Here is a 21596-nt window from a genome sequence, read left to right on the forward strand (position 1 = left end):
CTTTGTTTTTCAACGGTAACTAACTGTAAAATTTCTTAGACTTCAAAATCTGAAGTGCTGCCTTATGAAACTTGTTGTCAAGGAAAAACAATGGCATGAGGCTGTTTTTTACTTTAAGACTTGACTACTTTAACAGTCTTCTGATTGGAGTGAGTCAACAAATGACAAGGAGGATTAAAAGCCTTAACAAACTGCTGCGAGACTCATCTCAAACAAACACAAGTTCGACTCTATCACCCAAGAACTCATCAAACAACACTGGTTCAAGGGCTTACATAAATAATAATAATAGTGGCTTCTTATATAGCGCTCAGGTCTGTCACGCAGTGACGCTTCAACATTATTACCCCATGTCACTGGGCCTTAAATCATTCCTTAAACCATCTCAGCTCCCTGGGGAGTATACAGCCTGTGTCGCAAAATCTGTAGCGCAATCAAGGCTAATCAATCACAAAAAAACAATTCTGCCCTCACAGGTACCCATTTACCCCTGGGTGGAGAGAAGCAATTGATGTGAAGTGTCTTGCTCAAGGACACAAGTGTCAGGACCGGGATTCGAACCCACACTCTGCAGAACAGAATCACCAGAGCATGAATTCGTTAAACAAGCCCCTCATCATGGAAATGCTGAAAGGAGGTGCTGTATGGAGACACCTTCAGTCAAATAGCTCTTGTTCACCATACTTTGTTGTGCCAAGATCAAGCCACACCACTTTTGCCGATAGAGCCTTCTCAGTACCCAAATTCTGGAATAAACTCCCAAATCACATCAGGGACACAACATCCTTCAACATGTTCAAGTCACTTCTGAAAGCCCACTTAATTCAGGAGGCCTACCATCAATGACTTATTTATTTCTTCTGTGCCTCAGTGCCTTTGAGCAAACCTTTGATTTAGGCACGTTATAGTTTTAAGATGATTGAAGATTTACCTTGAGCCAAAGCGAGTTGATGATTTAGAATCCTCTTCTCTCTCCCTGACTCCTCCTTAAGAACCTGGAGTTGGCTGCTTAGATGGTCTAGTTCCCTACCTCTTGCCTTGTATAAGATCTGCAGCTGAGCCATCTGTCTACTCTCCTCATCACCACCTTCATGTACAAACAAAAAGATCTATAAATATCAGGAAAAAAAGGTGATGGATATAACAAGAAGTCCACTCGGTTTAAGCAAAAGAAGGCAGATTTCCTACCTTCCGCCTAGGGCCCAATTTCATAAAGCTGTTTACCCGTAAGCACATTTTTGTGCTTACTGTAGCAGAAAAATATGCGTAAGCATAAACGTATTTCAGCATACTTTCTCAAGTAAGCAGAAAACTTCTAGGCACGCATGCACGTTCACCATGGATTTGCAGTGTTATGTCACTCATATGCTTACCACGGGTTATCCAGCATTTACCCTTACAGTAAACAGCTTTATGAAATAGAAACTCTGCTCAGGGACGCTCCTTAAGCACAAAACAGTTGCTAACATGTTTTGTGCTTAAGGAGCGTCCCCATGAAACTAGGCCCGGATAGTAGTTAATAAGCAGTTCTTTTGCAAAACTAAGTTGCCTCCTAAATTCTGAAATCAACGCCCCGGCTGTAGAAAAAAAAGCAAGAACTAGTTGCCAAAGAACAAATCCACACAGAAAAGTGGGATACCGCAAACTTAATACACAGTTATGGGTATCATGTGCGAACAGGCCCAATTTCATAAAGCTGCCAAGCAGAAAATTCTGTTTTGCAAACGCCTTGGCTTAGCAAGAAATGACTTGGTTACCATTCACAGCAATGGTACAACTGTATGTTATTCTGGCTGGTATCAATTTTTTGCTAAGCAAATTTGTTTATGCTTAGTAATTTTTGTGCTTACAGGCTTTGAGAGATTGGGCCCAATTCGTAGAAGCTAGAAATGCAGACTTTGGTTTACTCACCAGCACCTAGAAACTGCTTCTGCAAAGGGTCCTCAGCATCTTGTGTAAATCCCGGAGTAGCTTGGTTGTTAACTGTAGGAAACCCATTGGGTTGGTTTGCTTGATGCATCGGTTCATTCTGCTGAGAAGTTCCACCTCGGTATTGGACTCTGGGTAAGAGTTGTAAAAGAGTTGTTCCAAAATGAACACATTAAAACCACACAAATGTTGCAGCAGCTGCAAAGTCTAAATACATGTAATGAGCATGCACTACCCGAGGTCAAATCAAAAGTGTTGAACAAACAACATTAATCTTAAAAATAATTAATAGTAGTTGATTTTTATATAGCGCTTTATCACAGCCCGAAGGAGGATCAAAGCACTTCTGACATTGTTTCCCCTGGGTCAAAATGGCGCATTAGAGATTATTTGACTAAATTTGTTAGTTCTGGGCAGGCCCGCCCGGCACCGCCCACTATGGCTGCATCACTAAACCTGACCCCAACCGCGCCTGTTTCTATACCTAACTGAGGATGGTTCTAATCCATGGTTGCCTGGTTGGTTCACATTCCTCCCTTGGTGATGCGGCTGAGCATTGGCTGAATACTGTTGAGTGTGTTTAGGATTGTCTGATGGGTCATACTGCTGGACGTTCTCATTGTACCTCAGCTCTGGGCGATTTGATTCTGTATCCTCAATGTAGCTTGGTTCTTCATCTCCTCCATTCTGCATCTGGCCCTCATCAGCATATTCATGATGATATCCATTCATCCCATTGGTTGCTTGATCCTCATTAGCATATTCATGATGGTATCCATTCATCCCATTGGTTGCCTGGTAATCAGCATGGTTACCATAGTCCTGGTATCCATTCTCCATCCCTTGGACATCATAATGTTGCTCATATTGATTGTTTCTAAACCTTTGCTGCGCTTCATGTCCAGGAAATGCGGTCCCAGTTTCTGGTATCTCATCACTAACAGCGCCCTCTATCTCGCCTCGTTCATATTGTTGTCCTATGGTATGTTCTTCAATCCACTCATTATCTGATGACTCCACAAGCTTGTTCCCATTATGGACATGATGGGCGCCATTGGTCTTTGTAGGGAGGTAGTGCTGCAAGCAAAATATGCAAAGACTGATTTTAATTTCACAACATATTTTCATATTAGTTGCAAAACCAAATGATTTATACAGAACTTTATGTATACAAGATAAACAAATGTGTACCTTACCCGCCTTAGGCCTGTGTGCTTCGTTTTTGAAAGAGTAAAGGCACCAAGGCATTTTCTCAATGGTAAAGGGCACCCCGTGACGAAATTGTAAATTTCTACTAGACCATTTTCAAGGACACCAAGGCAATGCCCGGAGGGCATGGAGACAATCACCTTGAAGTATTAGGCCTGCCGTCTTTTTCTTTGTAATTGCTGCATGTCTTATTGGTGATGGTTGGGTGTAAGAGTGTTGAGAGGGGTTAGGTTTTGAACAACTCACCTGTTGAATTGTTTGATTCTCATGGCTTGGGCAAGGTATCTTGAGAGGGGGCGGGTTACTGAACCCAGTGAGTGTTAATAACTCACTGGATGAGTGATGGTGAGTGTTGGGTGTAAGAGTGTTGAGATGGGATGGATGTATAACAACTCACCTGTTGACTTGTTTGATTCTCATGGATTGGGCCAGGTGTCTTGAGAGGGGGCGGGTTACTGAAGCCAGTGAGTGTTAATAACTCACTAGATGACTGGTGGTGAGTGTTGGGTGTAAGAGTGTTGAGAGGGGATGGGTGTTGACCAATTCACCTGTTGACTTGCTTGATGTTCATGCTTGGGCCAGGCGTCTTGAGAGGGGTTGGGTTACTGAACCCAGTGAGTGTTAACAACTCACTAGGTGACTGATGGTAATGGTTGGATGTAAGAGTGTTAAGAGGGATGGGTGTATAACAACTCACCTGTTGACTTGCTTGATGTTCATGGCTTGGGCCAGGCGTCTTGAGAGGGGGTGGGTTACTGAAGCTATTGGGTGTGGATGTCTGCTGCGTCTGATGCTGAATCAGTCTGTGATGAGCAGGAAGCTTCTGCCTCAGGTGTTTCCAAGGATCAGGGCTTGGTGGAGATAAATACAACATAATTAGTATCATCTTTGATAGTTTCCTCTTAAACCCCCATTCATAAATACCTCAGACAGTTTCTTCTATTCCTATTGGTGGAGAGCACGTCACTTGGGGGTGTTTAAATGGTTGATAATTACCAGCTTGACTCTGCTTACAGTGTATAACTAGTTAGTCTTAGTGCAAGACATTTCTTGTAACGGGTGATGCGGTTGCTGTCGGTGAGCTGGCCACGCTGTGTGTGAAAGGAAAACGAGAATGTCTTGCACCAAGACTATATGCGCACTATCGAATCCGGAAACTGTCGTGGAGTAGGCGTCTCAGTCATACCAGTGCAGCACACGGACATACAGAGCTCAAGCACGTCGGAAACGGATATTAAGTTTTATAAAGCTTCTTGCTTTATCACGCCTTTTAACCAAAAAGGCATTTATGAGTGGGAATAAAAGAGTAGTGACTCGTTCTTAAACGGCCGTTTAAAACCTTGCAGGGTCATTGCGGTGCGATAAAGGACCTCGCCTTCAGCTCGGGCTTTTATAACACTGCAACTACCCTGCCTGTTTTAATCGGCCGTTAAAGAACTCGTCGCTACCCTTTTATTCCCTTATTGAATGCCTATAAATAAAATAGATTGACTGAAATGAATCAGACTGAGAAAAACAAAATCATGCCTGCGGAAAAACAAAATTTAAAGCAATAGTAGCTAAAGTTGCGTGGTTTGGGGAACGAGTGTTTATAATATTGAGTGAATTTTTGCTGAACTTGGCTCGGCAACCTGTAGTTTTTCAAAGAGGGTGTGTTACGATCTCCCAACTGATCCCTGAAAACATCCTGCAGTATTTGACAAAATTTAATGAATTAGTACCCTTAAAGCCATTATACATTATAGCGCTTTAACAATAGCATGACGTCACAGGTGTGGGTTAATTAACAATAGTGTCCAGTGTCTTTAATGAAATTGAATGATTTTTTGCTGAAACTGGCTGGGCAACCTATAGTTTTTGGAAGACGGTGTGATAAGATTTCCCAACGGATCCCTGAATACAGCCTGCAGTATCCCGATTAAGGCATGACTCACCTCCTTGTAGCAGTTTGTGGATTGTCATGATGTTGACTAAGGGAGCCGCTTGACTCATGACTGGAAAATGAGGCTGTGTCATCGTCTAGTAGGTCATCTGGTAGAGCAGTCGTCAACAATTCACGTAACTATCAAGAACAAAAAAAAACAGGAGAAGAGTCAATTAGTGTTTCAACCTGTGACAAAATCTATAGAGCTGCATGGGCCTAATTTCATAGCGCTGCTTAATAGTAAGCAATTTTTTGTGCTTACAGTAGTAAACAAATTTGCTAATCAAAAGTGTATTTCATAGGTTAGCAAGATATTTAGGCGGTCATCTTACGCATTCACCATGGATCTGTATTGTTACATCATTCTTATTACGCACCTGAAGGTTAGCATGCCTCTTAATGTGTTAACGATTAGCAGCGCTACACAATGGAAATCAAGTAGTAAGCAAAACATTAGCCGTTAAGCAGCTCTTTGAAATTGAGCACTGGCACATTATATTCCAGAGTTGAAATTTGCAAAGTATTCAATTAGATAACCATTCACAATGCCATGTACTGTGATGTACTGTGATGCCTACTGGTTGTGTGTTCACTATGCTTACAGCTAAACCAGATCATTTAACACGAAAAATGAAAACATTTAAAACATTTTAGATTTAAGGGTCGACTTTTACTCATTACAAGATTTGAATTTCCTATATGAATCGATGGATGGAGGTTCAGCATACATTCAATAAACCAGGAATGATATCCAAGCAAAGTTACACACTTCCACTATATCACAAAGTCTATGGGAGTATAAAGGTCAAGACCTAGCTGGGCCCAAAGCCTGTAAGCACAAAAAAGTATTGCTTAACAGAAACAGGTTACCAGCCAAAATTCCATAAAGTTTACTTTGTGTCAACTGGTTCCCCACTCAATGTTTGCTTAGCAAAGAAATTTGTCGAGCAGTATTTTCTGCTAAGCAGCGTTATGAAATTGGGCCCATCATGGCACAGGAGGACATGTCCCATGCTTTATCACTCTCACTAAAATAAAAAATATCATTAAATTAAAATGTATCCAAATCTTATTACAGTTTAGAAATCAAGCTGAACTTTTATTTGTTTACTCCATAGGGCTATATAGCTCTATGGTTTACTCCCAACCAAAAGTAGAAGAAACAAAAGAGTGAGAAAACCCAGCCCTCCCAAAAGACAACAACAACAACCCGACAACAAACAACTTTCAAATCATATTAATAGTACTGCGTAAAAGACACACTACAAGTTATATCAACCAGTCTATATGAAATGTTAAAAGCTCTTTTAGTTTTGGAAAAGAATTGTTAAAGGAACATGTTGCCTTGGATCGGTCGAGTTGGTCTTTGAAAAGCGTTTGTAACCGTTTGTTATAAAATGCATATGGTTAGAAAGATGTTTTAAAAGTAGAATACAATGATCCACACAAATATGCCTCGAAACTGCGTGGTTTTCTTTTACTTTGCGAACTAACACGGTCGGCCATTTATGGGAGTCAAAAATTTGACTCCCATAAATGGCCGACCGTGTTTGTCGACGAGGTAAAAGGAAAACCACGCAATTTCGAGTGATACTTGTGTGGATAATTATATTCTACTTTTAAAACATCTTTCAAACCATATCGACTTTATAACAAACGGTTACAAACGCTTTTCAAAGACCAACTCGACCGATCCAAGGCAACGTGTTCCTTTAAATAATCTGTAGACGTTTGGTAATGATGTTTGGCAATACAAACTCACTTTGGTAAGTACAGCAGCTTTGGATGGTATAAAAATGAGGAACTTTTCGCTTCGAGGTAATGTGGTTATGGAAAAAGTTATAACTTTTTATCCCCCCAAATTTTAAACTGAGAAGTGTTACTGACAGAAACGCTTTTCAGTTTGTGTTTTCCAATATTTTTATCTATTCTTCCCGTGTGGACGTACATAACTACTCCAGATTTTCAGTAATATCTCAAAAACGCTAGCACCTTTTGAACTGAAATTTTCAAAGGTTAGTTTTATGGTATTATACAACTACAATGTATGTTGGCTTGAAACAAACAGTGAGTTCCAATTACCAAAAGTGTCCAGTGTCTTTAAAGGGAAGGTACACGTTTGGTAGTTACTGAAAACAAATATAAACTTAAAAACTGACTTGGTAACGAGCATTGGAGAGCTGTTGATAGTATAAAACATTGTGGGAAACAACTCCCTCTGAAGTAACATAGTTTTTGAGAAAGAGGTAATTTCTCACTAAAATAATAAAAGAATTCTAGCTAGATAGAAGTCTTTTATTCCTATCTGAAGGCACAAACATTCGTCCAACAAGGGTGTTTTTTCTTCGATGACCGATTGAGACCAAATGTTCACAGGCTTGTTATTTTATGCTAAAGATGTGATACACATGATGAGATACACCAAGTGAGAAGACTGGTCTTTGACAATTACCTAACGTGTACCTTCCCTTTAAATGATCAGCATGAGCATGGTCACATCAGAGCAAACATGAATAGCTTGCTTCCTTCCTTCAAGGATTGGCATCAAATGGAGCTCAGAATGCTTCCATCTTGGCCAGTAGCCAACAAGGATTTCAAACATCGATACTGTTACTTGTCCAGGGGTCGATTTCACAAAAAGTTAGGACTAGTCCTAGGAGATATCAAAAAAGTAGGGCTAGTCCTAAGTAAGGGTCAAGTAACTTTTCCCAACTAGAGATAAGACTAGTCTTAAAGTCACATGGAAGTGGTATTTTGTCAAAAAAAAAGCTTTTGTCACTAATATATGTGTTTTGATGAGTGGAATGTGAATAAACAGTTAACTAAGGTTCTAAAAAATTAGTTCTTATCTTATTTACAAATTTAAGAGTAGGCCCTGACCCGAGAGGGCGCTGTTTGTGAAGTCAATCGAGTTGCGATATTTGAAGAGAAAATGCTACACAGCGCTGAAAAAGTTGTCAGACCGGACCACTAGGCACTACTGCTCTTGTGAGTCTGACCAGCCATGCAGACTGATCCCATCTTTAGTTGTTTTGCTGCATCCAGCAGCAATACACTTGGTTGGCATTGCCGGAAAAATGCAAGAAAATAACCTTTTTCGAAACGTACAAACTCACGACTTGGACTTGCATATACTTTGCACGTGTGTTTACTCTACGCATCAAGGCAAAGTCTGCCTCGATTGACGTCACAAAAGGGGTAGGCGGAGTCAACCCCCCAAACAACTTTATCTATTTTTTTAAACATATAAATCGTTGCAAACTAAAAAAATTGTTTTATTGTTACTAAACATATACTCTTATGTTTGAAAAAATAAAAATTATATTTCCAGGTGACTTTAACTCTTTGTGAATTCCACCTCTGGTACTCAATTTGAACAACAGTCAAGGTTGCTATGGCACTGCTTGCCTCCATGAAACTATTAATTTGCACTGGGTTCCCAAAGTCCTTTTATTTGGCACCAATTACAAACACTGTTCATCCGAACTATGCCTTCTCATGTTGTATCATTATTATTATTATATTATTATTATTATTATTATTATTATTATCAGACTACCAACTTACCTGGAAAAGTGAATTTTCAATATCTTTTAACTCTGATAGCTCCACATCCCCCATTGGAACAAAAACATCATTCTTTTTCAAGAAACACATAAATTTTTCTTTTCAAATGCCTGGAAGCCGGTGGAAATGTAAAGCGTGTGACATGATGTGGCACCGATATTCCTGATTAAAGTCTATGCACAATATTTGCAATATGTGCCAGATGTAAAGAATTGTTAATGAGTCTAGTCTGTTTATGCAGTTGTTCAAATAGCGATGACAACTAGTCTGAATATGCTGTCATCTGGATAACAATTATTCAAATCAGATGCTAATCCATGGAAAATGATTGGTTTGTCTACTTGGTCGGATATCATGTGATGACTTTGATTATTAACAAATACTCTCTCAGGTGTTCCATATGAGCTTTGATTACATCAACGTCCCTGCTCTTCAAATCATTACATCTTGAACTCCTAAGTGGATGAGAGCAAAATGAAGAAATGCCGTACATATATCCAGATGGGTTACCATGGTAACTGGGCAACAAAATTAGTTGATAGGCTGATTTCCTTCTCGGTTGATTAATTGTTTGTCCAGAGATATTGTAGAAGTTGTTGATTTTCAGCTCTAATTGTTCATACCTGCAATATGAAATAAAAATGTATTAATATTTTCAGTGTTTGGAAAGTCAAATCTAAAGAACCAAATTCACATTTTAGTGATAGTTATTTAATGATAACTAAGGTTACTTTGAATTTCTTTTCTAGGAATTCTAAATTGTTCAAACTCAGAAATTAAGTAACTATTACAGTACAGTAGGTAATACTAGTGTCTGGTTTACTTTGTTTGAAAAATAACTATCTCACCTAATGAAAAAAAGTTGAAGCTACCCATACAAAAATGAACAAAAAGCAGTCAAAAAAAAAAAAGAAAAAAAAGAAAAAGATATCCATAAATCATGTAATAAACTACCCGTATTAGCATATGTATGTAAAATAGTAGCACATAATTGTTTCCTACTTTTATGTCTAAAGTTACTATAAATTAAGTTTGTTAAATAAAATTCACCAATGTGTTTTGAATAATTAAAAATTGAAAAATTGAAAATATAACAATTAATTAGTTTTGAACAAGTGTCATGAAATTGCATTGTTCCTTTAAAAGTAGGAAATAACAATGCATTGCAGATAACGTTACATGTATCAAAAGTGCACAACTTCCACAGAAATAAAATATGCTCTGACTATTAATAAAAGCAAGACTCATTTGGGAATATCGCATATGGAATCTTGCGCTAGCTAGCAGGAAACTGAAACGGTGATACACACAAGCATGAAAGGATCAACCAAGCCAGATCTTTCACTGTTAATTTCAAACTTCCTGGGAACGGCCTCCAAAACCAGTTCAGCTCTATATACTTCCAGCTGTCATACAAAGGGCAAGTTCTCTCGTACTCAATGGGTAAGCCATTAATAAATAATTTAACCTTAATTTAATAATCCAAAGCTGCTTGAAATTGTCCAATAGCACTTTTAAGCTATCACACACTATTTACATAGTCCTTTAGAAAATATAGCTTGATGCAAGCCTAACATTTTAATAACAATTGTTGTTAGCTATAATATTTTGTTATGTATCTTTAAAGAGAAGTTAGCTGTTGGTTCCGCAGATAAATTATAAGGTGTTTTGTCGCATGTTAAGTTTGCAGTAAATATGTAGTCATAACAATACGAGACTTTTGAGACGCTGGTGGCAGCAGACATAAAAGTCTCTTCTTGCGGCTCTGAGCGTGCGCACTCATGCTCAGTATTGCGCGCGTAGGTCTGAGCACACGCAATATTGTGAAAAAGGACCGTCTAAAAGTCTCTCATTGCAGTGAGTGGCTTAAAATAGATTACTCTAACGCATCTGTTTGTGCAATAGAAGCCTACATGTAATTATGATTATAATAATAATAATTGTTCAGTACACACTATAAACCAGATGCTAATCAGTACTTCCTACTAACACTCACAGGAAACAAACACAAATCTGTGTGATTATGAAGCTATATTGAAACCGCAAGAGTGGTGTAAACGATGTTTATAGAACCGACATAAAAACAACACTTTGGAAATTTAAAGAAAAGTACATATTTCAACAAATTACTTTCATTTTTGAAGAGTTACATTTCTTACTCTTTATCCTTTTGCTTGATTTCAGTAAAACCACACATAAATAGCCGGTTGTTGTAAACATCAAATTTATTTTATATGGTGTCCACAAGTTTGTGTTAATACAAATTTGTAAGTGAAATTTGAGAGAGGTTGGCTTTTTTGGTAACTTTGCAGAAAATGAACATTTTTTTAATGAACAATGTTCATTAATACTAATAACTTATAAGAAGGCCATTTCTTAACATGCTATAAATAAAAGAAGCAGAAATTTTAACGATCTTCTTTTTGAGCATGTATGGCGCGATTCTTACATGTATATATGTACAAACTGTGCATTTTCAGAACTTGTTTAAGCTAAATTTAAAAATGAACTGACCTAAGCTTAAATAGTGATAAGATTCAAGTATTAATAGATAGTTAACCTATTTGGAATTTGGATAATTTTAACAAAAAACTTTTCAGAAAATGTAACTTTCAACTTGACAGAGCTAAAAAGTATAAAACAGAACAAAGAGAGGGTACTCACCCCTTTTTGATGATATCTGTGCCATGCACCCATCCATCTCATACTAAAAACTGAAGTAAACTTTTTGGCGCTCCATGTGCACTCATATAGAGCGGATTATGTAAGGTCCAGTGCATCCCAAAGATCAGGGTCCACATTACTGACATCCATACCAGGTTGACGTCAGTAGAAACCAACCGGTCGATTGTACCATTACCCATCCAACCCATCAACAATCCATCAACCCAGACCAACACAAAAAGGCAGTAAATAATACAGCTTTAATGACAAAGACGCTTTAAGTACACAGTCATTGGGGTGGACAGTAGGAGTGTTTGGGTCTTGTTTGGGAGGTTCCACAAATCTTCTGTGATCCAGTCAGCAAAGCTGGATTAAAGTCTCCATTGATATGATTGGTTGTATTAAAATAAACTGGAGATATGGACAGTTTGTATACAATGGATATTGAATTTCAAACTTGTTGGCAAATTGAGAAGCTGTTACACTCCCTATGCATTGCTGGTTGAACTGTGAAAACATGAGAGCTTAACCCATGGAGGAAAGACTTTTAGAAATGCTTGAATACCACCAATTCTCTGAGATTTGAATGGAACTTAAGAGATTAGGACATTCCTTCTTAGATGGGCATAGCTCAGAGAGTCAGACTAATTACTTTGTACTCTAATAAAGGTTGACCACAGTTTCTGAAGTACCCATTTACAAAAATAAACTCTGTCCTGAGACTTCACCACTGAGGTATGGGAGCAATCGCCCCCCTTGCCCCATCATCAATGTGGTGCCCCTAAAAAATTTCCAATAGAAACTTGCAATTTCCTCAGAGGTGCCCTTTTCCTAGGAGAAAGTGGCTTGTTTGGTGCCCTTGCTCTTTCAGAAACAAAGCTTCAGGCCTGCATTTTACATTGTAACAATAATTGGGTGGGGGGGGGGGGGGGAGGGGGACGTCTCACAATAACCTCTTTCACACTTTAGATATAATTCCCAGGAAAGAAACCACCAAGAAATAAAGCCCCCGATAATTCTTAAAGAATTTTAACCCCACCGGTCGCCCTTTCATGCTTGATTCACCGTTTTTTTTGCAATTTTCCTGGAAATAACGATCATTCAGCGTTTTAGTTGGCTAAACTCAGTATAAAGCTCTTCCAGGTTTGGCATAACAGGTCAATAAAAATTATCCTGCCAATATCCTTGGAGGCTGCTGTCTTACAGAGATAATTTTCGGGATACAAGAGCCCTTTACACATCCTTTTGTTTGAAAATGGCTTCTGGTGAACTTCTAAAGAATGGAAGTTGGAAAACTGCCAGGAATTGAAAAGCCAGTTCGATAAAAAGCCCAGTGTTGGGTGACTACAGAAACTTAAAGGAACACGTTGCCTTGGATCGAACGAGTTGGTCAAAACAAAAGCGTTTGTAACCGTTTTTTTATAAAATGCATATGGTTGGAAAGATGTTTTAAAAGTAGAATACAATGATCCACACAAGTTTGCCTCGAAATTGCGTGGTTTTCCTTCTACTGTGCGAACTAACATGGTCGGCCATTTATGGGAGTCAAAATTTTGACCCCCATAAATGGCCGACGTGTTAGTCGACAAGGTAAAAGGAAAACCACGCAATTTCGAGGCATGTTTGTGTGGATCATTGTATTCTACTTTTACAACATCTTTCTACCCATATGCATTTTATAAAAAACGGTTACAAACTCTTTTCAAAGACCAACTCGACCGATCCAAGGCAACGTGTTCCTTTAAGGTCGGATATCCCCACCAAGAGATCGACTTGGATCAATTTCTTATTCACATGTGAAACACACACAGAAAATCTAATTTTGGGAACCATTTGTGTGTGAGTCATTTTACAAAAATACAATATTCTTTCCCTGATTAAAACCTACCCTCTGACGACAGAGGCATTTATTATAGCCACTTGCCAGTCACACCAGTCCAAAAGTTACCAACGCCTACAATTTGGAAATCGAGTTTTATACCGCCATTTGCTCTAAGATTCTAGTGGATTTACAAGCAACTTCAATACATAGGATAAGGATAATGTAGTTTTGTTTTTTATGCTCTCCTCCTTCATTTAAACAAAATACCTCCCCCAAAAATGATCGTATAAAAGATTAAAAATTAACACACTGGAAAAAGGACAAACAAAATCAAATAATTGATCCCTAAATTCTAAAAAACACAAAAAAACATCAACAAAACAACATCTAAACAACAAAATGTCACTCAAAGTTGTTGGTTCCTGGAATGTCCTTGAAGAAAGCTCAATTAATGTCGAGGCTGATCGATTTCTTTCTAAGGATATCACTCAGGCCTTGACAAAGAGTCCTACCATAACAATAGTCTCAAGGATTAAGCGATTAACAAACAGTGATGTAATACACATTGTGATAGGAACTATTGCTCCAGATTACCTAGTGGAGAAATCCTTTGAATTTTCACAACAAACTTCCTGTCTTCGTTTTTTAAATATTTAATATTATACTAAGTTGATGGTTCCAAAGACTTAATTCTAGCAATTTGACCAAAGTTTTGCACCTTTTTTTAAGCAACTTCATGTTTTCATTTTAAAACTTGCTACTGAAGCCTTGTGTTATTTTGATCACAAAAATATTATTTTATTTGCTGTCTCATTCTTCTGTCACAAAGCAACCAGGTAAATTATTTCTTTTGGTAAGTGAGTACTGTAATCACAGCTCATTAAACCATGGAGGAATAAACAAAGTCGAGCAGTCCGAGCACTCAGTATTTCTTTATCAATTACAAAAGACAAATACGATTTGAAACTTTGCATGGCGGCAGTAAAATCAGGTGAGGCTTGCTATATCAGTATGGGGATGTGTATGCAACCACAAACCTCACCTGTTTTAATACAAAAGACAACACCTTTTGACACAAGTTCTTAGTCACTAAACATCTTGTAAAACTACATGTATGACTTAAACACTTTCAGATCTTTTGGTTTCAACATCTCATTTTCGTTGCTGAATAATGTGCACTATATAGGTCCAGTGTATAAGATTTACTTCTCAAGATACTCACTGTTTCTCAGGAAAAAGTTGTTGACAATTTGAAAAATAATGAATTTACAAAGAAATCCTTGAGGCAACAAAGGTCAGAGACCTTCATCAAACAAAGAAGAAGAAATGCATGGTTTTATTGATTAGTCTTGTGGAAGATTAGACTAGCCAGAGCTGATGTGCACTGAGGCATGTGAAGCCAAAAGAGTGGGTTAACAGAGTGGCCCATTACCAGGAACCCCCCTGGATTGTTCAGGGGTGTGTGGGGGAGTTTGAACAAGGTTGGTTGACCACTAACAGGGTGTGTTTATAATACAGTCTTATTTCTTTGTATTGACTGCATTTTATTGGAAAACCTTGAAAATTGTAATGAATGAATTGATGTAATAATGTAAACAATCTTGTTTCTGAGGAAATACAAGGATTAGCAATACTGGTAACTGCTTCCAGCCACAAGGGGATAAAACTGTTAAGAATCATCAATGAAAATTATTGGATCTTATTGATGAACTTTGAAGGTCAACATATTTTGTTGTCAAACCGCTTCAAAACTCCTGTCTCCTCCTTGATAGAAATCCATTAGAAATATGAAAGTTTTAGAGATATGATCAAACTTAGATGACAATAACAACCAAAACTCTTTCATACGAGTAGCAAAAGTGCATGAATAGAATGCAGAATACATTGAACAAAATAATAAATTGGGATTTCACAAACAGATTTAATTGATAACGTATAGTACACTGTAAAGCATCATAGACAAAGCTTAAAAAGCCATAAAAAAAAATAACTAGGGAGAAAAATGAATAAGGAGAAAAATGACTAGGGAGAAAAATGACTACCTGGGAGAAAAATGACTAGGGAGAAAAAAATCTATAAGCCATAATTTTAATGGACACAAGAGGGCGCTAAGACCGTACCCCTGAACACCAACTCACACATGAAATGGACTCCACCTTTCCTTCAAATTAAACCGTAACAAACTATTTAGTTTCTGTCGACCTAGGATTTTACAGTGCATTTTAATTGATTTTCTTACTCTACATCTCTACACAGTGCTCTTTAAGAAGTTTTTGAAATGTTGATGATAAAATTTAGAGTATTTTGAGAAATTAAAAGTGGTATCCGCAGCGTTTAACTGCTAAAACCAGTCTATATGCCTAGCGGTGCAAATTTAACATCTATTATATCCCCGATGCAAATTAAACATCTATTATATCGTTGCGGTACAGGCTGCCAAAACATAGGATTCGAACTGCCTCTAGCTACCGGGCAACCTCGGTAGTCTAGTTGGTAAGACACTGCTCTAGAATTGCAAGGGTCGTGGGTTCGAATCCCACCCGAGTAACATGCCTGTGATATTTTTTCACAGGACTCGGGAAAGTACTGAGTATACAGTGCTAACACTAATTGGTGTATGGGTAAAAACCAAAATTAATGATTATATGCCTAGCCCTTAAGTTACTGCCTCAGTGACTTTGATCATGTGAGTAATAATATGTATTGGGCTGATCACAAAATTGGAACTAAACAATAATTCCAGAAGCAGAGGGACCCCAAACAATTGTGGGGAGTTCACAAAAACAGTAATACATAATGTAGTTTTGTTGCCTCGCAGAAACAGGCTACCAGTTACTACATTACATGTAGGTCTATGAGCAATATTAAGAATATCTGTTTGACAATTCTATAGCTTAGGATTTGAGGCATTGCATGTTGAGGTATCAATATGTATTTGGTTTGTGGTAACACCATGTGTGTATCTACTTGCCAGGTAGAGTCTCCTGACGATGACTAGAGCAAGCTATTCTAAACGTTGAGACCAACCCAAGAACCAACTCCGCGGTAGTACAGATAATTACGATTACGATCCTATAAGCTAAAGTAGTAGTCCCAGCCTATTTCTTTACCATCCGCCCATGTAAGCAGAACAGTTCTTTTCAGAACTGAGAAGTCTCCCGAACACCCGAACAACCTACTCCGCGGTAGTAGAATTAAGCTAGCTCTAAGAACAAAATCTAACTGGCAAGTAGATACACACATGGTGTTACCGCAAACCATATACCGGTACATTATTCTATGGACCTTATCCCATTTTTCCACCTGACTGATTTTGCTCAATTGCCGAAAGGCACTGTGGGCTTTAAAGCCCCCTTTCCCCACAGTGCCTTTTGGCCAATTCAGCAAAATCAGCCATGTTGATTGGCGATATTGTTTATGGAGCTGGGCCAAAACTCCTCTCTCTCTCATTCCGTTTTAGCCAAAAACTTACCTCCTGTTCTCTCTTGAGGTCATCTTGTTTCAGCTCTGCCTCTTGCTGTTCTTCAAGTGCCTTTCCATCAAAGTGTAGACTGGTACCCGGATTCATACTGGGCTCTAGTCACTCAATTCACTCAAACAACCATTTCTATCAAAAAAGTGACAAGAAAAAAAATGTTCTATTTGCTATTTTCTTCGCTGTGAACAACAACACTTGGCAGACTGAAAGAAAGCAGTTTCACAATATTATCAGCGCCAGGCCTGATACTTCACGGAGGCAGCCAAGGCGATTGCCTCCATGTCCTGTGGTCATTGCCTTTGTGCCCTTGAAATGCTCCAGTACAAATTTGCAATTTCATCATAGGGTGCCTTTTACCAAGAAGAAAATGCCTCGTGGTGCCCTTGCCCTTTCAAAAACGAAGCATACAGCTCTGCAGCGGGGCTCAAATTATAATAATAACAATAATTTGGGGGGCTAATCGTCCTTACTCGCAGCTGGAGCTGGATTGCAAAAGACGCGGCTTCAACGTGTTCGAGAAGCAGGCATGCAAGGGCGCATTCAGCTGCCAGCCACATCAACCCATTATGAGCACGGAGCACAGCCAAGATCAAAAGTGTTTGATTTTTTCCTGAGGGAGGAAAACTGGGTAGTCTGGAAAACCCTCGTGGCACAGCAGAGAACCAACGCACAACTCAACTCACATATGGCCCAGTCCGGGAATCGAACCGGGGTCACCTTGGTGAGAGGCGAGCGCTTTCACACAAGCCAACGGTGCCACCCAAACACTTGAACACAGCAGGCATGGGGCCAGTAGTTTTGGTGTCTTGCCAGTAAACCTTTGACTGGACAAGTTTGGTGATCTTGTGTGTTTTTAATTGAATTATGATTACGAAATATTACCTGTAACATCTAGCAAAAATATTACATGTATGTCCAAATGTCGACTTTCATCTGATAAAATAGCATTCAATCAATTTACTGAGCAATGACATAAAACTCATATCTAGACACTTGATATCAATCTTTTTGAACATGGCAAGATGTCCGTCTCTGCCTTCAAAGTCCAAGTCAAACAAGTGCTCCAGCCCTACCCCTCACTCATCTTGCCCCCCTAGTTCATTTTGAGTCTTGCATGTTTTTTGTCTGTTCTTATTTTAGGGTTTTACCCTCTTGCCATTGTGTGTATTTTTTTGTTTTGTTTGGCCTACTTCCTTAATTATTACATTTTACTGTTTTTTATCCGTCCTGTAATTAGGGCTGGCGCTGTTGGAAGTTGAATAAAATAATTTTTTTTTAATAAGAACAGTTAACTTAAATGCGTGTTAAACTGGGTCAGGAAGTTTTTCTGATTTTGATTCTGATCATGTAAAACTAATACTGGTCTAGGAAAACATGATGAGTGACCTATGATTTTTCCTCCAAACTCAAGCCTTGATCAGGAAAACAAGTTTATCCTTGAAAATATTGTCTTTTTTTGACCAGTTTTGGTTGACTCATTGGCGAATCAGAGGAAGGCGTAGTTAGTTTCTGAGCTGTCTCATAAAAACTGAGTGTGGAGCAACATTGATCGTAGGCCTGTTTTTTTTTAGAGGGAAGGGGCACCATTGCATTTTCTACGAGTCCTTGGTAAAGGACACCCTATAGATGACATGTATGAGGTAATTGTAATTTACAACTGTAGCATTTCGAAAGCACCAAGGCATTGACCAGGGTCATGGAGGCAATGCCTCCATGAAGTACATGTATCACATCAGGCCTGTGTGGTCGAGGTTACAAAGATTGTTTTAAAATAACAGTTTGTTTCTTGACACAAGAAAGGTTGTATTTTATATATTTTTTCTTTCAGGTAACGATGAAACAAGACCAGCAGATGTCGTACATGAACCCCAACAGACACTCAGTAAGTTTTAAAATGAGTAACTTAGTCAATAATAATAATAAATAAAACTCGAAGAGTTGCTGACATTGTTTTGATGCTGTTTTAATACAAGGCTTATAACAAATATGACAGCGTCCACGTACGTCAAAACATGGCGAATATTTCCGTTCATTACTAAATTCGGGGGTAAAAAAAACACCTTTATACAGTTAAAAATACAATTTTTTCAACAGTTTGAAATTGATTTAGATGCAAATGACTCTAGTCTTGTGCACATATTTAACGGTTGAATTACGTTCAACTTCAAATGTTCTGTTAAAAATAAAAGTGCATTTAAAAATTGTTGTTGTGAGTTGTTGTGAGGGGTCGTAAGTTATCGGTATTTAGTGGTGCGACCGCAAAGTTGAGTTGTCTGAACCGAGTTGTCTGAACCGTTGAGTTGTCCGAACCGATGAATTGTCCGACGGACGAGTTGTCTGACATTCTGTCTGTCACTCTGTGTTCTGTTGTGTTGTGTTGTGGTTGTGTGTGTGTGTAGTAAGTCTGTCTGGAACTCAATAGATGCTTTGACCTTTTACTTTTTATTGATGTTAGTTAGGTGGGTGATTGTGTAATTAAGTGGGTGCAGTGTTGCACTTACTCATAGACTCAGAGAGTCAAAAAGAGGTTCTGCTATTATATACGGATCCGAAAATACACACAACAAACATACAAACGGCGAACCACACGGCACGCACGACAACGCCGCACGGGAAAGCAAAATCACGATCTCAAAAACAGTCTAATAAAACTTCAGGCTGACCGAAAAACGTTTCAACTTTAATCTTATTTAAAATATAGCCTAATATTTAATATGGAAATTCTGTTTATATAACATCACTCACCACGGAAGAGATTTATCAACCATCAATCATAACTTTCTCAGCGTTTGTCGGCCCTTACGTTTCGAGTCGCGCGCCATTTTGATTTTTCCCATAATTGCTAAACTCCCAGGATGCAACTGCAAAAAAAGATGGCGACGCCCATGAAGAGTGCATTTTTCTATTGCAGAAAAACATGTCAATAATGTGATCTTTGAGGCCTGTTACCGAGTTGTGAACTAAATAAAAGGATTTTAAAGAGACTAAAATATAAGTATTTTACGCGTTTGCTAGATAATTTGTGGTATAATTTGGTGAAAATCACACAAACATCTGCACCTATTGACTTGTTCGATCGTTGTAAAATTGAACGGTAAAATTAACCAAGGCCATTTTTGATTGGTTATGTAAATTATTTTTCTGCAAATTGACATGACTACACAAGATGAGTTTTGATCCAGACCAAGTCAATGAAGCAAATTTCCCTGGTCTTTCTGGAAGTATTCAGGATGAAGATGAGTTCAGCCAGGGTAAGATCTGCAGATCATTCGCCTGATTCGTTCGTATACTTCTAGAAACTATAAATTAAATTTAAAAGGCTCACCTGTGAGCCTTATACATTTTACATGTCATAGGGGTCTCATATTTAGGGCCTCCTTAACGCGTTGATAGGTGAAAGTTTTACGACCGTTAGCCAGCCAGAACTGAAGTTTTCTGTGTACAAAGCTTTCCCCAACCTACTCAATATACATTCATAATGCTTGCATTTCCTTTTTGTTGAGTGAAATTAAAAAACATCGTCAAAGAATGAAAACATTGATAAACTGTAGTGTTAATAATACTAATACCAATGTTTTTTTTTGTTTTTTTTCATTTTTGAAAAAGTTAAGCTTTTGGGCTGCGTTGATTATAATGTATCCCCATCACATACAGGTATATTTCATGTATAGCTTTGTTTGAGTATTTTCGATAAGATTAAGACAGTTGAGTTGTTGCTGATTATAGTATTTAACCCACTGATAAAGACATTATTACTGTTTTAACTCTGATAAAAAGGTTACAAATATTTAGAAAGGGCTGTTTTCAACAGATTTGTATACATTTTCAGCATGCTTTTTCTCTTCATTTTTTGTTTCATTATTGACAGGTTTCTGATATTCTGTAAATTGTAAAAAGGTACAGTTTGGCATTGAACAAACGATTTGTGTGAGCTTTCTGTTTGCGACTGTGTGCTTTTCTATTTCTCCCACTATGGTGGCGCTTTTGGTGATGGTCAAAATACATTATTCTAAAGTACAACAATCTGCTGCGTCTGTCAATAATAGTCAGTCATTCATTATGTAGTGACTATCTTTAAATTTAACCATTTTCAACTTCTTCAATCTTCTATAACTTTGACAGAGGAACTAACAAGTATTAAGAGCCCCTGCCTGTAAGAGTGTACCAAGTGGTGATTCATGGGTTCTCAGATCTTCTTCTAAAAAATTAGAGTGATACATCATCATACCAAACGAATAAATCCAAAATTTTAGTTTGCTGACGCTTTCGGTTTTGGAGTTACCAGTTATCAAAGTTTGGGCCAAAAAGCCCTCGAGAAACGAATAGTACATTCCCTGTAAACACAAAAATGTGCGCCAAGGTCATCCCAGAATGGGTAAAACATTTTTTGAAACCTCCAGTTGGGCTTATAACAAAAGTATAAAAAAAAATTTGGGATCTCGTTGGCGCATCATGTTACGCGCACCTGAACCTTTGACGAACAGTGCCCTCGTGCCATTTTCAACGCCTCATAACTCAGCGCGCCTATAAGATCCCATGAATTAAACAAGTTCAAATGAAAGAGCTTGCATCCCTAAAACAAATTTAAGTGCAAAGTGCGTGGGATCTTGTTGGCGCAGAGAGATAATAGAGGTCAAAGTTCAAATTTTACCAATATATTGTGTTTTTGCACCTCCGTAACTTCGCGCGCCAACAACAAAAAATTGTTTTTATGGCAACTGGGTATTGGAACAGTTTTCATCTAATGACAAATGAAAAAAGAATCTTGGGATCTCTGCAACTTGCATGTCAAAAGATTTTTTGAAAATTTTCTAAAGTACTGTCATTCCACACATTTTGGCCTAAATTGGCACAACATTCACTTTTTTCATCACTGTAAGCATCTATGCCAATAAGATCCCATCAATGTTTTCTTGTATTTGGTTAAGTTGAGTGTTCCTTAACAGATTTCAATTGAAAAATAATTGGGATCATGTTGGCCCACCAATATAACAAAGGTCAAA

General features: G+C 38.2%; 2 protein-coding genes across 5 annotated transcripts in view; one reads left to right on the forward strand and one right to left on the reverse strand.

The window, feature by feature from the left end:
* Positions 1-19439, reverse strand: part of LOC139937613 (centrosomal protein of 152 kDa-like) — a 45080-nt gene extending 25641 nt beyond the window's left edge. The window contains exons 1-7 of one of the 2 annotated variants that reach the window (XM_071932834.1): positions 19339-19439; positions 16588-16722; positions 5073-5200; positions 3836-3989; positions 2414-3006; positions 1912-2060; positions 932-1087 (exon numbers count right to left, since the gene is read on the reverse strand). In XM_071932834.1, coding sequence (XP_071788935.1) covers positions 932-1087; positions 1912-2060; positions 2414-3006; positions 3836-3989; positions 5073-5200; positions 16588-16683 — 1276 coding nt within the window. In that variant the 5' untranslated portion in view covers positions 16684-16722; positions 19339-19439. Of the gene's footprint in view, positions 1-931; positions 1088-1911; positions 2061-2413; positions 3007-3835; positions 3990-5072; positions 5201-8629; positions 9222-16587; positions 16723-19338 lie in introns of those variants that run through there. The other variant, XM_071932835.1, reaches the window with a different exon arrangement.
* Positions 9956-21596, forward strand: part of LOC139937615 (uncharacterized) — a 32754-nt gene continuing 21113 nt past the window's right edge. The window contains exons 1-2 of one of the 3 annotated variants that reach the window (XM_071932842.1): positions 9956-10072; positions 18422-18475. In XM_071932842.1, coding sequence (XP_071788943.1) covers positions 10069-10072; positions 18422-18475 — 58 coding nt within the window. In that variant the 5' untranslated portion in view covers positions 9956-10068. Of the gene's footprint in view, positions 10073-18421; positions 18476-19473; positions 19845-20461; positions 20491-21596 lie in introns of those variants that run through there. The other 2 variants (XM_071932843.1, XM_071932841.1) reach the window with 2 other exon arrangements.

Source organism: Asterias amurensis, chromosome 5 (genome assembly GCF_032118995.1).
Source record: "Asterias amurensis chromosome 5, ASM3211899v1".
In the NCBI taxonomy this organism is placed as follows: Eukaryota; Metazoa; Echinodermata; class Asteroidea; order Forcipulatida; family Asteriidae; genus Asterias; species Asterias amurensis.